Genomic DNA, 16,214 nt, shown 5'->3' with positions numbered 1-16,214 from the left:
CACCACAAAACAACAATGGAGGGAAATAGAAAATATTAGTTATCGATGAGAGTTAATTATTCGGAAAATTAATTCATGTGGGACTAATCATATACTTAGATTCAAACAGAACAATTAAGCAACATGTTACTTTAGATCCAAATAATTTCTTTGAAAATAACTCTCTTTCATGGGAAGGCAGAGGAGAGTTTCCAAAATTATGGTTTTAAGAAAAAAGAAGAAAGAGGAAGCAAAAAAGGGTAATATGTTCAAAGGGCCTAAAGTGTTGGGGTTTTCTTAGGTGCATTTGATTAAAAAGCTCCTACAAAATTTAGTCATCAAAACAGCTGCACTGAAAATAATTTTGTTGAGAAAACGCATTTTGTCATCTGCACAGGAAGTCATTACGTAATGGGGAAAATATGCAATGACCAAGTACCAAGCAGTTGTGTGGTTCTAAACTCAGGGCCTGTCATAGTGAAGTGTTTGTATAACTGTGCACCATAATGTCCATTGAGTGTGTCATCCTGTCTTCACAGGGGAGCTACCATCATATAGGTCTTCACAGAGGATCTACCATGGTATAGACGCAATCAACACTGTTTTATGAATGTCTAAAATTACAATTGAGATTAACCAGAAAAATAAAGTTCTGAAGTCAGTGATCTAAAAGAAGAACAAACCTTCAACTACAATTATGCTTGAAATACTTAAAAGTTGTCAAACAAATCTTAATTTACAATTTATGGAGCTGAACCAATTTAAACATGCCAAGAAAGACCAGGAAACCAGACTTAATCTTTCCAGTGCTTTCATCATGGTCCATTGAACGAATCTGGAGCTATATAATCTTGAGTGATCACACTGCCACTATACCTCTAGATCTCTTTTTTACTGTATGAAAATATTTGCAAGGAACAATTAGTCCCAGTGACATCTTAGCTCTCCCTTCCTTGTTTTCACTGTATTTCTAGAGCAGAACTCTGCAATAGATTAAAACATTAACTCTACTGTAGTGATTCCTGTGTTATTATTCTGTCATTTTACTGAATTGTCAAGTCTTGGCATAAATGGCAGATCATATGGAGACCACAACACAGTGATAGGCCCTTTAATAATGGTTTTAAGGAGTACTGAGTTTGTGCACAACAAATTCAACCAACCTCGCAGTGTTTAACAATTTCAGTGTTGGGATACACATGTGAGCCTCTGACTTTTTTCGCTGTCACATTTTAATGTCATCAGGTACATTAATAATTCCAAGAAGAAGCAATCTCATGCTCTCAACAAAACCACCCAATAACTTAAATTTTGGTGCAAAATCCTAGAAATCATGCCATTTGATGACTGTCTTTAATATGGCTAGATTCTAATTTTTAATAGGTGTTTCAATTAACAATCTTGTTTCCTTGCAAAGTGATTTTAACACTGAAGTCACTGTTTACATGAAAATACTTTATACAATGAAGTATACATTTTACAATGAATTAGACAATGAAAATACAATGAATTACACATTTTAGTATATGTATATATATATATCAAATGTCCATAATCTTTTAATACATATATAAGCATATGTAATATGGATGTGTGTTTGTGTGTGTGTGTGTGTGCTTACACATAGAAAGAGCATGTCACTGACTTTTTATTGTTAGAAAAGCAAGTCTAAATCACAAAATTTGGTTACACTTTAGAGTGAAACAGACTTAGATTCAAACCCCATCACCAACATTACTGGCACTAGGCCTTGGTCAAGGGCTTCCTTCTTCTCTACTGTCAAACAGAATGAGAATTACTTCACAGGCCTATGGTAAGGATTAATCACAAGAACATAAAGTCCAAGCATTGCACCTGATACATGACAGGCACTCCACTTCAGAAAGAGTAAAAATTTTCCTTAAAGCAAGTCCAGTGCTCTGCCTGGATTAGGTAAAATTGAGAATAATGGGGATATTTTCCTAGTAGGTATGCTGAAACATATATCTAGTCGGTCACCTAGCACAACACATAAATATATAAATCAATAAAGCTTTCAAAAAATACATCGTTTGGGTTTGGAGCAAAGGAAATGACAATTTTTCCTGTTGAATGGTCTTTCACTCAATGTTAAGGTTGATCACTTAATCTTGGAAAATCCAGAAAATTCAACAGCTAAAACTCTTACCTACACCCTAATGCAGTCATTTGGGGTCTGTGTGGCTCTTTGTATTACTCTGCAATCTGTTCCACCTGCATCTTAATAGGTGGTCAAGTCATAGCTGAGTCCCAAAACTTCACTTTGGAATGTTCTGGCCTTTTAGGCTCAAAAAAAAGTGTTTAGATTTAATGGTTTTATGGCCCATCAAATCCTGTGTGGTAGCCTCTAATTGCATCCAGGGGCTGGAATTTCTTTTAAAACCCTTTTTTTTTTTTTTTTTTTTTTGACAGTTTAATAAGAATTTGCTAATATGCTGAGCATTCCTGGAACGCATTAGGTAGGTTTTAATTTTTCTTGATATGAGGTCCCAGCACTCCCTCATGTGGCACTTGCCCACATGACAAGTCAGAAGCAAAAGGATAAATGAATGTTTAATCATTTTTTCTCTTTCTTTTTGATTTCTCATGTTTAAAAGGAGAAAAAACCATCTCAAGTAGCTCCATGAAACATGAAGGAAAATATTATTATAGCTACTGTTCATAAAACCTGAGAGGTTTCCATGATAATGTTCTTAAAGCACCAAGTGGTATAGTAAGCATTTTATTAATTGGCTATTTGAGAAGTCAGAGATTTCAGAGATGATCTACGTATCCTGGAAGACAAAAATTTAGCCTAATGATACTACCTATTTTATATGTGTTAGCATTTATGTTTATTATTGCTATTTCCTTCAATATGTTAAATATTCATAGAAATAATTCTTCTTTAAAGAATATAAAGAAAAAAATTCAAAAACATAAATAAAAATTATCTGCTAGAGTTTCAAATGGATGTGCCATTATAAGTAGAGGCACTTATAAAACATCTTAAATATTATAACATTTACAACTATTAAAAGGTTGATTAATCTATTGAATCAAATTTTTTATTTGTAACACAGTACATGAAAAACTGCCCTCCATTCAGTATTTTTCAGATATTTTCCTTCCACTTTAAAAGACTTAGAATTTTATTTTTTGTTCGATTGTACTTCATGACCCATTGTTTATGCTCCCAAATTTTGCAAAAAGCGAGTATTTCCTAATTAATTTCACTTTCTGTGGCTTGCTTTATCTTCTCAAAGTTAAAAAGATAAAACAATTAAAATATAGGATGTTTGCAGTAAATATTTTAAGATGATAACATGGTGCTTGCCTTAGGATTCTTGCTATAGTTAATGACATTTGAAAATACCAGTAACGGAGCAGGATGTTATAGGTAGCACTGCCTAAGTGATTAATAACCGGAGCAAGGCATTTAACCTTTCTAAGCATTGATTTCCACATCCACAGGAGTTGGAGAAAGTTTCTTAGGGTTTTGCACTCACACATTTTAAGATGGTGGTAAGGATAGATGAATAAACAATAAAGTCAAATTACATGGGACATACTAATTGCTCTATAAATGCTGGTGATCATCATTTTTCACAAGACTTTGAAGTATCACTTTCAGAGTTTATGCAACATTTATTAAACACATGTTTATGTTATTAGCAATATTCAGAGATAGTTACATATCTTGTTCCTCTCCTATAGACCAAGAATGTACTTTGAGAAAAGGACATCAAATGCACTCAAATGCTCACTGCCTCATCTAAACCCTCCAGGGCTGACACAGCTCTGTGGAAAGAAGTGGCCTGACATAAAGTGCATCTAAAACCTCAAGGATTGACATAAAGTGTAAATTTCAGAAGTGTTAGAAAAGGTAGCTCTATACTTTCAATTGTCTCTCTTTTTGCATTTGATAAAATTTTAAATGGGATCAAAATCATTTATTTGTATACTGAAAATATTGCAAAGATCATCCACTTCTATGTCAATTTTCGGGGTTTTTGTTTTTGGAGATTTTTGTTGTGAACGTTTTTTCTTGTGTGTGTTTCTTTCTTTCTTTTTTTTTTTTTTTTTTTTTTTTTTTTTTGTCTAACAGCAGAACTATTTAAAGAACTTTTCTTTTGAATGCCAAAATGCAACACAAGTAGCTGCATGCTCAGTGTCACACCTAAGTTCTGTAAGATCCCTGAGAACAACCCCAGCCTCCTTGGGACGTGGCATTCAAACCACTGGTCTTGCTCAAGCAGCTCACTTTATCAATGAAGAAACGTAATCCTAGAGAGTGAAAATGACCTGCCACAGAAATAAAACTAGTTCGTGGTAAATTTCCACATAAATCAGATGTCCCAGATGGACAGCCCAGGAGACACTTGTAGCCCACAAAAGTATTTACTTTGGCCCACATATTGTTGCCCCAAACAGTGTTTTAGGGAATTTTGATTTATTTGCCCACATTTAAAAACCAGGAGATTGTACGTAGAAATCAAGATTTCTGGCTTCCCTTAAAATTTTGGAAGATTTGGCAGCCCCACATCCCTGCTCCCTTGGGTCATCAAGAGCTAAGATGTGGCTGCCCCCTTCTGATGGAACATGAAATCTCACATTCGCTGCAGTCTCCACCCAGGAGCTTGCACTGTTGTTTCGTTTGTTTGTGTGTTTGTTTGTTTGTTTCACTTTCATCTTTTTTTGGACATTTACATTACAAGCCTGGCTCCTAAAGGTACCTTTTTCCCCCAAGGTTTCTGCATAAAGCTTAAAATAAAAATATTTTTAGCAAAGAAAAAGAACAATTTTTATTTCCACTAAGATGTAAATGGAATATTCTTTACTGAAACTGAGTTTTTGTGTGTGAAAGATAAAGATTTTGGGGACTTTGGGCTCTGAGGGGCAAGTAAAGATCGTATATAAGCATTTCTAGCATTTATTTCATGAATCCTCACAAGAACTCCTACAGGTGAGAGCTCTGATTGAGCAAACATACAGGACATCTATGATTTATTGTTTATCTGAAATTCAAACATAATGGGCCCTCTGTGTTTTATGTGGTAACCTTGTATTCATCATCATTTTGAAAATGAAAAAAGTATAGCTTCATTGGTCACTCTACAACCATGCAGCAGTGTAAAAGAGTAGAGTTTAGGCCGGGCACAGTGGCTCACGCGTGTAATCCCAGCACTTTGGGAGGCAGATCACGAGGTCAGGAGATCAAGACCATCCTGGCCAACATGGTGAAACCCTGTCTCTACTAAAATACAAAAAATTAGCCAGCTGTGATGGTGTGCGCCTGTAGTCCCAGCTACCCAGGAGACTGAGGCAGGGGAATCGCTTGAACCTGGGACCCAGAGGTTGCAGTGAGCCGAGATAGCACCACTGCACTCCAGCCTGGTGATAGAGCAAGACTCCATCTCAAAAAAAAAAAAAAAAGAGTCAAGTTCAGTCCTCAGTCCCAGTTAATAAGGTGGATGTGCCCCACAGTTGTGAGAGGAAGGGCAGAAAGGCCCTCGAAGTTGAACTCTGAATAAATCTGGAGAGTCAACTGGCAAAATGAGACTATGGCACCATAGCAATTCCCAGAACTTTCTGGAGGCCCATTCTAATTACCCAGGCCAGACCATTGCCTGTGGACACCAATGGGTTTCACTTACTCTCACTAACCATGCTGAGGGGGACACTTCAGAGAGATTGATAACTAACCCCTGCTTTCTGAACCTGGCCCCAACTTCTCTTCCTTGCTAGGGTCTAAGTCCTTGGAGACAGGAATGCTTAGGGGCCAGATATTTAGGAGGGTAACAAAAAAAATACGCCACAACAAGTTCCATGGATTTCACCATATTCCCAAGGATTGACTTGCTTGAGAGGATTTCCATATTCCTTCTGGGAATGATGGAATAAATCCAATAATAACTTCATAATTCCATGTAAATTTTCTCAGTTTTCATAAATAAATCTCTGCCAAGTATGAATATTCTTACACTGTTACTTAAATTTGCCTATGGCTATCTATAGCCTTCAGTTAGCTATTATCCTGGTTTGCATACTTCCAGAAGCCAAAAATTACACAGAGATGTGAGAGCAAGTCATCTTATTTGGAAATGATCTCAGTGAATTGAAGGAATGGGGAAGTGAGAGAAGAATGGGAAGGAAGCCAGTAAAAGAGGGTATGTTCATGGGTAGGCAACTACTGTGGACAATGTGATTCAATCCTTCCAAGGATCAGTGGGTGACCATATTAGAAAATGCTTCCATTACCCTGATCAAAGAGAGCTGGGGTGTTTATCCACCTACTGCTGTACATCATTAGCTAGGGAACCCTCTCTCCCATTCCCCTACTTCAAACACACCTATCCATGGGCTCATGTTGCAAGAGATAATGTCAGGCAAAAAGTGGTAGGTCTGATGGAAATGGGAAGTAAGACGGGAATATATCCAGAGTGCAAGCACCATCTACTCCAGGCATTCATTCTTTCCTTGCAAGTAACCCTCTGTCCCACAACCAAAACACACCTGCCAAAGAGCACTCTACTATTAGCTGATGACCGTCAGCTTTCTGGATACACCTAAATATTAAATAGACTAATAACCTAATGGTCTTTGAAACATAGGATAAAACTTAGAAACCCTGGAGAAAGGTTTCTAGTACAAATACAGAATAGAAACTCTGATGTTGCTTCCCTGATAGGAACCCAATGGAGGATCCTAGATTTTTGAGGGCAGCATATGCACACTTCCATGGCCTTCTCCAGTTCCTCTGTGATCTCGATGTCACCACACTCTCTTTGTTCTGCTGGATCCACCTTATCCAAATGTCTATTGTGTAACTTATTCTGCCGAGGGGCCTGTTTTGCATGATTCTAAAACTATAATTACTTCTAGGGGATCATAATGGGCTTCTCCTCATGACACTTCATAGGACTTTCTGAAATTAAAGCTCTTGCAAAGTGGTAAGGAGCCCAGATTCTGGAGACAGAATACCTCTATCTGAATCCCATCTCTATCACTTATGAATTGTGCATCCCTAGACAAGGTTATTCATCTGGTGTGTGCCTCAGTTTCTCCTGTGTAAAATAGGTTTAATAATATGACCTATTTATTTGGGCTGCTCTGAGGCTTCAATGCTATAATACTCATAATATACTTAAAATAGTGTCTGGAACACGATAGTTGCTTTATAAGTGTGAAATAAATCTAAGGGAATAAGACTGTAATAAGCATTTAATATCCTCTTATGGTTACTTCTGAAGGAAATAGTCCTACTTACACTGTCAAATCATAGTTTCTAAAGAAGCTTTCTTTTCTGCTTTCTTCTCCTCTTTCTTCTCAGCTCAACTCCACCAAGAATAAAGACTGGTCTTGGAACCATCAGAAGTGACTTGGAGAATAAATCTGTCATTGACGAGCTATGAAAAACTGTTTTCTCTGTAACTCTAGCTACTTGCCCACAAAATGGGGACAGAAACACCTGGCAAATATCAAATAAAGTAACATGTGTTGGTATGGTTAGGCTTTGTTTCTCCACCCAAATCTCATCTTGAATTGTAATCCCAGGTGTTGAGGGAGAGACCTAGTGGGAGGTGATTGGATCGTGGGGGTGGTTTCACCCATGCTGTTCTCATGGTAGTGGGTGAGTTCTCATGAGATCAGATGGTTTTATAAGTATCTGGCATTTCCCTGCTTGCACTTCTCTCTCCTGCCGCCATGGGAAGAAGGTCGTTCCTTCCCCTTTGCCTTCTGCCATTGTGGTAAGTTTCCTGAGGCCTCCCCAGCCATGTAGAACTGTGAGTCAGTTAAACCTCTTTCCTTAATAAATTACCCAGTCTCAAAGAGTATCTTTAAATCAGTATGAGACGGAACTAATACATGTGGTAAAAATAATCTGCTGGTTCCAGGGTGCCTTACTAAGTGAGCTCTGCTTTTTGCCTTCTCTGCTTCCTTTCTTCATTTCCATTCTCTTCATGGTCCCTTGTTCCTTTATCTCTACTCTTTCAAATCTAATTTTTATCATTTCCTCCTTACAAAATAATTCAAAGAAGAGTTTATAAGATTGAGCCAAAAATCAGAAGAGTATAAAGTCAGGAGTAATCTCATCACTTATAAATAAACATTTGTAAATTGCGATATTTGAAACTAAATGTATTTTAGGACCTGACTCTTGTTTGCAACTGATTTCTTACAATTTTAAATTAAAATATCATTCTATGTTATTGCACTCTTCCTATAGTATAATTTTTTAATTTGATGCCATTTTTATGCATCATATTTTTTGCAAACTATCTCTAATTATGAGATGTTTGGGTATTTTTTTCTAGTTATTCTCCTGCTAAAAATAAGAAGCATGAAAATCCTTGCAGAAATGATTTTTTTCCTCAAAAATCATAATTATTTCCTTGGAATTCCTAGAAGAGAATTTCTAGCATCACATGGAATTTACATTTTTAGAGCTTCGATATACAGTGCCAGATTATTTTCTAGGAAGATTATTTCACTTTACACTTCTCTCAACACTGTTTGAAAATGCACGTTTTCTCCCTAACCTAATCATACTGCCTGATCTTAAAATAAAAATTCGATATCCAGAAAATAAAACAGATGGTCATAATTTACATGTCTTTGCTTATTAATGAAATTGAATATTTTTCATATGTTTATTGGTTACTTTTATGTCTCCATTTGTAAATTTCCTATTTATATCTTTTGTTCATGTATTTCTCTTTGTCCCTTCGAGCAATATATTATTTTCTTCTTCAAATATAAGGGCTTTTTAAGTGGAAAGGACTTTAACCCTTTACAGTCTCATATTTTGTTTTCCATTTATTTCAGTTTACCATTTACTTTTTATTTTCGTTGAGATTTAAGAACACTAAAGTCTTAGTTTTTTGGTGTTCATTTGTTTTCTTTTGTTCTAAGGTTGTTGCCTATAGTTTCAAGCCTGAAAGGGCCTTTATGATCTTGATTTTGTATAGATATTAACCCATTTAGTATTTTCCTTTTTTTTCTTCTCTCTACTTAAGTTTCAGGATTACCATAGACAAAAGGCTGGGGCCCCAAAGCCACTTATTTGTGTGTGGTCCTAGAATTAAGAAAGCTGCTAAGTCTGTCCAGCAAAACCTCATTGTGCCATTCTGATATCCCTGACAGAATTTTATGTCAGACATTTCAAGAAGGGAGGTGAATTCATAAGATCCTTAATTCTTAAAACTAAAATGTTTGAAAATATTATGTAGTCGTGTTATTTTTCTGCCCTGCTTAGCATCAAAAGAATTCATTTCCAACTTTTGTATGAGTTTCTGAAGCAGAATTTGGGGAGATTTTTTACTCTCCATAGCCTTTCAAATGTTCACAGTTGCTAGAGAACTGGAAATTAATACATTAGCCCTAATAAGAGATTTCTTTACATCTTATTTGATTTTCTCATCACTCCCTCCTAAGGCAGCTGGAACTGCTCTACTGGGAATATAACTCATCCATAACAAAGAATCATGATCCAAAACCATGGAAGAAAACACAACCAACCGCGTTGCTCCATGTACTCTTTGGCTGTGAGAACAACTTTGATTTGGGGGAAGCAGGAGGGTTTTGAGATAGGGTAGCCACAGGGCTGAATTCCAATTCCGTAACTACCTAGCTGTGACCTTGGGCGAGTCTACTTGTCAGAGATCCATTTCCTGAGACAGTACTATTAATACCCATAATATAACCAACAGTTACTGAGCCAGAACTTTGTATACCTGAACTCATTCAATCCTCACCATAACCCAATGAGGCAGGTACAGTTTTTGTCCTCATTTTACAGCCAAGGAAACCAATGCAGAGAGAGGGTATCTTGCCCAGTCACACAGCTGGAAAGAAGAGGAGCAGGACATGCAAGAACAAGCATTTTGATGATAGAGTCTATGAGCTTAATGTTTCTGAGTGTAAAAACATCAAGGAACACGTTTGCTTGGTGCATTCAGAGAAGGAAGTTGATAAACGTTAGCCCCCTTCTGTCCCTGTGGTGACAGTCTTCCTCCTACCTCGCACAGTGGCAAGCTCGCCATCCACATGAGCCATGCGCTGCATGGCCGTGGCCCCCACACATATTGGCATGCTGACCCTCTGTCCTAAAACAGAAGTCGACAGATCTGTTTCAGCAACATTCCGGAGCATCCTTGGATACAGCTTCCATCTAGAATTTAAAAATAAATAAATAACATAAAAGGCTTTAGAGTTTCAAAAATATAACCAAAACTTTGACATTACATTTTAGTTAAAAAGAAAAAATATGATTGGATTTTTTCCCAACAAGCAAATGACTTTACAAAGCTAATGGAAAAGAGGCAATTTTACTGTTAGGATAGAAAGTTAACAGAGGGTAATTAATTTCCCAAGCAATTATTTAAGTATAATTAATATATAATAGTATTCACTCATTTTAGTCTGTACTTTTGTGAATTTTGACAAATGCATACAAATGCATGGTGTAACTACCATCACAATCAAGATCTAGAAAAGTTCAATCATTCCCAAAAATGTCTCCATTTTCTTTTGTAGTGAAACTCTCCCCAATTCAATCCCCTAACAACCACAGATGTATTTTGTTTTTGTCTCAATAATTTTGCTTTGCGAGAATATCATGTAAACAAAATCATACAGTGTGTCGCCTTTTGAGTTTGGCTTCTTTCACTTAACATAATGCATTAGAGATTTTCTCATGTTGTTGTATGTATCAATAGTTTGTTCCTTTTGGTTGATGAATAGTATTCCATTGTACAGGGGCACCATCATTTGTTCAATCATTCCCAAGCTAAAAGACATTTGGAATACCTCCAGTTTGGGGCAAAATTCTAAATAAAGCCACTACAAACATTCATGTATAGGTTCTTGTGTGAAGGTAGTTTTCATTACACTTCCCCAATCTTGAAAATCAAGATGGTATACAAATGTGTGGAGTTTAGATTAGAGTTTAAGAAGATACGCTATGTCTAGTTTGTCTCCTTTTTATGTGATCAACAGCAGCTTCAGGCAATTACTTTTAAAATTATAATTTGATTTCTTCAAAATTATTGAGCTATATGCTGTATTCATTAAAGTCTAATGAAGAGGGAAGGCTTTTTTATTAGTTTAACTTAACACTTTTCTCAAAAATGTTATTTGACAAAAACTGAAATTTGGGGGTTAAAAAGGTTTTGACTCCTGAAAATTATTTTAAATGACTGTTTCTATGCTGCTTCTGTGTTGGAATGAAAATTACCAATAAACCAGCAACCAAAAATTCACCAGTAAGATTTACAGGAGAACTAGTTCTCTTTCCTCCTATTAAAATATATATCTCCTGTTTGTTTTGATTTATTATTCTCCTCATTACTGCTGATTAAAATTGAAGAAAATACAGCCCTATTTCTAATATGCATCAGTATAATAAACATGTTGTTCAGGCACACATATATATCTAACCAGCATTCACCTAGTATTACCTAGATTTAACTCTGCTTCCACAAACAGCATGACTTTTTAGTAAATATAGTGAAGTACGATATAGTAACGCAGTAACTTGAAAACAAAAAAAAAAGAAGAAGAAAAAGAAAAAGCCCTTAATTGAAGTGTACTTCCTGTAGCGGAAGAAGAAATTCTGCCTTATGGTGCTTTGTGGAATAGCTAAGGGTCTGTAATCTAACCCCTCCTCACATAATAAAGTAAAAACATCCAGTCCCTGAAAAGCATAATAAAGAAGTTTTACTGTGATTTCTATGCTATTCCTTTGAACATCATAATTGTCATTATTTTATGTCACACCACATGCTCTGTTGCTGAAAGTCTCTTCTTCTTGACGGACCCTCACAGCATGATTCTTTGATCTCCATTTTGAAGGGGGAGAAGCAGAAGCCTTGAAGAGAGTTTTTATTACCAATCATCTCTAAGTGTGTTATTAGAATGAGAGAAAACGATCTTAATAGCAGCCATTGGCAAGCCAGCCTTGGAAGGCATTAATATTTACTTAGAGCTAGAGAAACAATGAAAGCTTTATGAAAAGAACACACAACGCTGCAGGGCAGCAGCTCTGTGTGTGTGTGTGTGTGTGTGTGTGTGTGTGTGTGTGTGTGTGTGTGTGCCAAAAGGGACATTTTTAAAGGTCAAATTCCCATTTATAAAGCAAGGCTAAATCCTTCCATCTCCAGACAGTGGCTTTATGCTTGTCCACTTGGTGGCGCAGTCACTTTAATAACTGTGGGCTCTTACTTTCCCTTAAACAGTATTTTCTGTTCTGAGGATGTTACAGAGGTTTGTCAACCAATGCACAAAACATAATTCCTACGTAAAATTAGATAAAATCAATGGAATGGGAACATGCACGTTATCTAAAGAGTCCTCCATGTTTTGATATTTTTCAAATAGTAATAACAGCAACTATGTCAGATAGCTCACTAGCTTTCCAAGCCTTGCCCAACCCCACCCCAAATTTAAGTAACTTTCCCACAATCATATATAAAATAGCACCTCACCATATTCTCAGACTGTGCTCTCCTGGGCCTCCACTTTGGAAAAAGAATTGGTTCAACTTTTTGCCAGGGCCTCAAATTTAACTTATAAAAAATCAAATGATATACACACTCCTCACAAAGTGGCTGCCCTGTTGAAGGAAGACACCCATGCCTCACCCAGCTTTATAACTGTATGCTGTTTCTGAATCACACCAACTGAACATTGTGGGTTCATGTTTTATAAGGTGTGTAATACTATAATATTGCATTCCAATTTTCTCCACATTAATTTTTTACTCTAAACAGTTAAAATATATAAAGCAAAAACACCTTATTCATCTGTTGTGGATACTAGATAAATGATTTTGTGACATTTATGCCAATGAGAACACAATGTCACTGGTAAGTTTACATCACTTCTCAAATATTAAAGTGAGAGAATGACATCACTTTTACCTATCTGTTATTTAAAAGAAAATGACGCAATCTTCAGTATCAATAGGTGACGCAGCAGAAAAGAGTTTCCTTTTCTGAAATTATGCAGGCTTCTAAGTGTCCAAATGGTTGAATTATCTTCCATCAATGATAATTTCAGAAAAAAAAAGCTATGACACATGTGAAGACCATTGTTGAGAAGGCTACTTTGAATAAATGTGTAAGAGAAACAAATTACTGTTCTTCCTTGAATTAATCCCAATCAATTCCAGCCATGCAAAATGTAGCAAGTTGACATTTGCCTTGTTTTGTTATAACTGCAATAAGAAATTTTGTTCTTCTGGGTGGTTCCATTTATTTGTCCTTTTTAACATTTTTTTTTCTATTGCCACAGTAATATTAAAGTCTCAAGTCTTACCGAAAAATATCTCCAAGCAACTGTTGGGTGACACGAGTGGCCCATGTCCCCAGAACTCGAAAATGTGGTTATCAGAGATGAGTACAGAGAAATAAAAGCTGTCACTGTGAATGACCTTTTGTTGTACTTGTGAGACAGGGAGGTGTATAAATTTTGTAAATGTGTTTGAAATACTCTGACCTATATCAAAACGGGTTATCTGAGGTTTGATTGTTTTGCACTTTTCATTAGAATCAGAATGTGAAATTTCAGGTTGTTTTCCTTCATGCCACCAACCCAAAGTCTCCACAACCCTGGCAGAAATTCTACTCTTGGTTTCACATGACCAGCTACATGATGCAGTGTGAGGAATCAAGGGTCACCTAGCAAGTCACAAAGCAAAAGAGGAATTGAGATATTAGCTAGGTAACAACCCCTAAAATGTGTTGCAATAAAAACTCAAGTAGTTGATAATAAAATGGCATCAGCTGTCCTCCAAAGAAAGTTGATCAATACTTTTTTTTTTAATTTAAAGCTGAACAAAAGAGAATGATCAAGGTTCATGGAAAAGGTGGCACTGCAAATTCATTTTCATTGTCTGTGTCCTATCCCTAAGTTACTCGGTACACACATAGGATGGGAATACTCACTGGAATACCATGTAATTCACATAAGGCATGAAGCACTTTTCCAGTTCACAACTTAGAAGTCACCAAACTTTCTATGCTCCCAAAGTTCCTACAATTTATAGGGTTGCATAGGTGATCCATCTGCCTTGGGGCGTCCCTTTGCATCCTCTCTGAGACCTCCACTTGGCCAACTATTTGGGGCCCATTTTGCATCATTTCAATCCAACAGTATACTGGAGGTTGATAGGCATCCGGTGGAACGTAAGCTCCTATGGACAGGAACTTTGTCTGGCTCACTGCTTTTTCCTCAGTATGTAGTACACAGTGTAGCTCACGGAGACTCTAATTAGCCCTAGTTAATTAGCTAGCATGGGACAAAGGGAATTAAGAAGTGAGGAAGGCTGTGTATACATGAAATAATCACTTGAGCATTGGAGGCCTAGCAATGCTGAGACACTAACCGTATAAATCTGTCAAGGGTCTGAAATTTCCTTGGTTGTAATAACCTATTTGGGTTAAGGTGTTTTCAAGAGACCACTCATAGGCAAATTTTGGTGGACAAAGTTAATGTTGGCCCAAGAAGGGGCATCTGCCAAGAGCAGAAACTTTTAAATGAGTCCAAAATAGTAAATAATGGTGCAGAATTTTAAGCCCCTCTACTCTCAGTCAACTTCCCTTCCCCTGACTTCCCTGGCGTTTGTTGAGCTCATTTGGGTCCCAGGCAAAACTTGAGACAAAGTCAAGGCTTGAAAGGATTGGGGAGAGGCCCTGTCCTTCACCCCATCACCATTTTTAGTCTCTACATGAATTTGTGGGTGAATCAGTGCTGCCTACCAGAGGCTACCTTGGCCGGGATGATTTTATTTCTCCTAATTTAAATATAGAAAACTGATTTTGAGTGATTTTGTTGTAGACTAAAGAAGAAATCACGGAGGAAAGCTGATTGTCTCCCCACTGCATATTTTCTGCCTTTTTGTCTTTAATTTATCACCATCAGTGAGTACCCACAATACTGAGTGCCTTTACTAAGAGCCATAATGTTAGATGGATGAGACTGAGTGGAGTGGAGTGAAGGCTCTCCTGTCTTGCTCCAGCAAATAAACCATTTTTTATAACTCAAAAAAAAAAAAAAAAAAAACCTTTGAAATGATTTTATTTCTTGTTTTTATTACAAACAGAAAACATAAACCATGTCACCCACCACCTTGTGCTTTGAAATATGAAAGTCAAGGGAAAACTAATTTGGGAAGAGAGATGAAGTGCTTTGAAGGAGAGATGAAACAGCAAGGTTGAAAGATTAATGCTACATAGACAAATTGAAATCTAAAGTGAAAGTTTAGACAACAGTAATCAAAATGAATGATAACACGAAAAGCCAGCAGGAAAAGAACATTTGAGCCAACAATCCAATCTGGTTCATCCGGATAAGATGGTTATCTGGCATTTAATGCTGTTTCCTACACCATGAACATAAGCACTTACTGTCATACTAAGAAAAAGAAAAGTCATCCGAATTTATCGCTATTTTTATATGTAGTTAAATTAATTGTTATCATACTTCCAAGTGAAGTTAACATAGGGTTGGCTCTTGCAGTCAGTTGTTCAAGATTCACAGGCTTGGAATATTTTTTAACAATTTAAAGGCCCAAGATTTCTTACAGCCCCAAGAACTTTCCCCTCTCTACCAAGCCTAAATCTGAACAAGTAATTACACACCACCAACGTAAAACTAGGAGATCTTATTTTGGCACAGTCTTCGTGTAATTTTAAAACACAATTTAAAAAAAGAAATTTTCTTACCTGGAAAATGCTGCAACATTATCGGCCAAAGTTTCTTCATCATTTGCTCCAGACCTATAATAGTCATATATAGACTTTGGAAGTACTGATTTAGCATGATGTTCATAATCATTGATACAAATTAGCCGGGGGAGCATTTTCACAGGTGATTGTTATCCCAGATGGAGTTTGTTTTTTTTTTTTTTAATGTATTGCTTTCTACATCCTCACTGTTCTGTTATTTGTCAATTATTAATAGACTTTTGCCAAAGTTCAGATTTAGTTCTCTGTTGCTTACATTTAGTGAGCAAACATTATACCCTGAGCCTTTGAAATTTCATTTGTAGGCTATCTTCCAAAGAACACCGAAGTCACACTCTGCCAAAGAACCCCGAAGTTGAGGTTGGGGAGGCAGCAGAAGGTGATGATGTGTCTATCACCTTAAAAAGGGCAAAGGAATAAGTAAAAAATTAAGGACTTAGAGGAATACCTGTATGAAACCACTCTTGGTTCAGTTTTGCCTAAGGCTGC

At 36.6% G+C, this 16,214-nt stretch overlaps 1 protein-coding gene across 1 annotated transcript in view; it reads right to left on the bottom strand.

Moving 5' to 3' along the window:
- HAO1 (hydroxyacid oxidase 1) overlaps positions 1-15,933 on the bottom strand; it is a 55,645-nt gene extending 39,712 nt beyond the window's left edge. Inside the window, exons 1-2 of the mRNA XM_001116000.4 lie at positions 15,705-15,933; positions 9,999-10,150 (exon numbers count right to left, since the gene is read on the bottom strand). Of these exons, the coding sequence (XP_001116000.2) occupies positions 9,999-10,150; positions 15,705-15,841 (289 nt within the window). The 5' untranslated portion in view covers positions 15,842-15,933. The remainder of the gene's footprint in view (positions 1-9,998; positions 10,151-15,704) is intronic.
- Positions 15,934-16,214: the final 281 nt, after the last annotated feature.

This window comes from Macaca mulatta, chromosome 10 (assembly GCF_049350105.2).
Source record: "Macaca mulatta isolate MMU2019108-1 chromosome 10, T2T-MMU8v2.0, whole genome shotgun sequence".
Taxonomy (NCBI): domain Eukaryota; kingdom Metazoa; phylum Chordata; class Mammalia; order Primates; family Cercopithecidae; genus Macaca; species Macaca mulatta.
The sequence above is the reverse complement of the archived record's forward strand: the minus strand, read 5'-3'. Positions and strand labels throughout refer to the sequence as shown.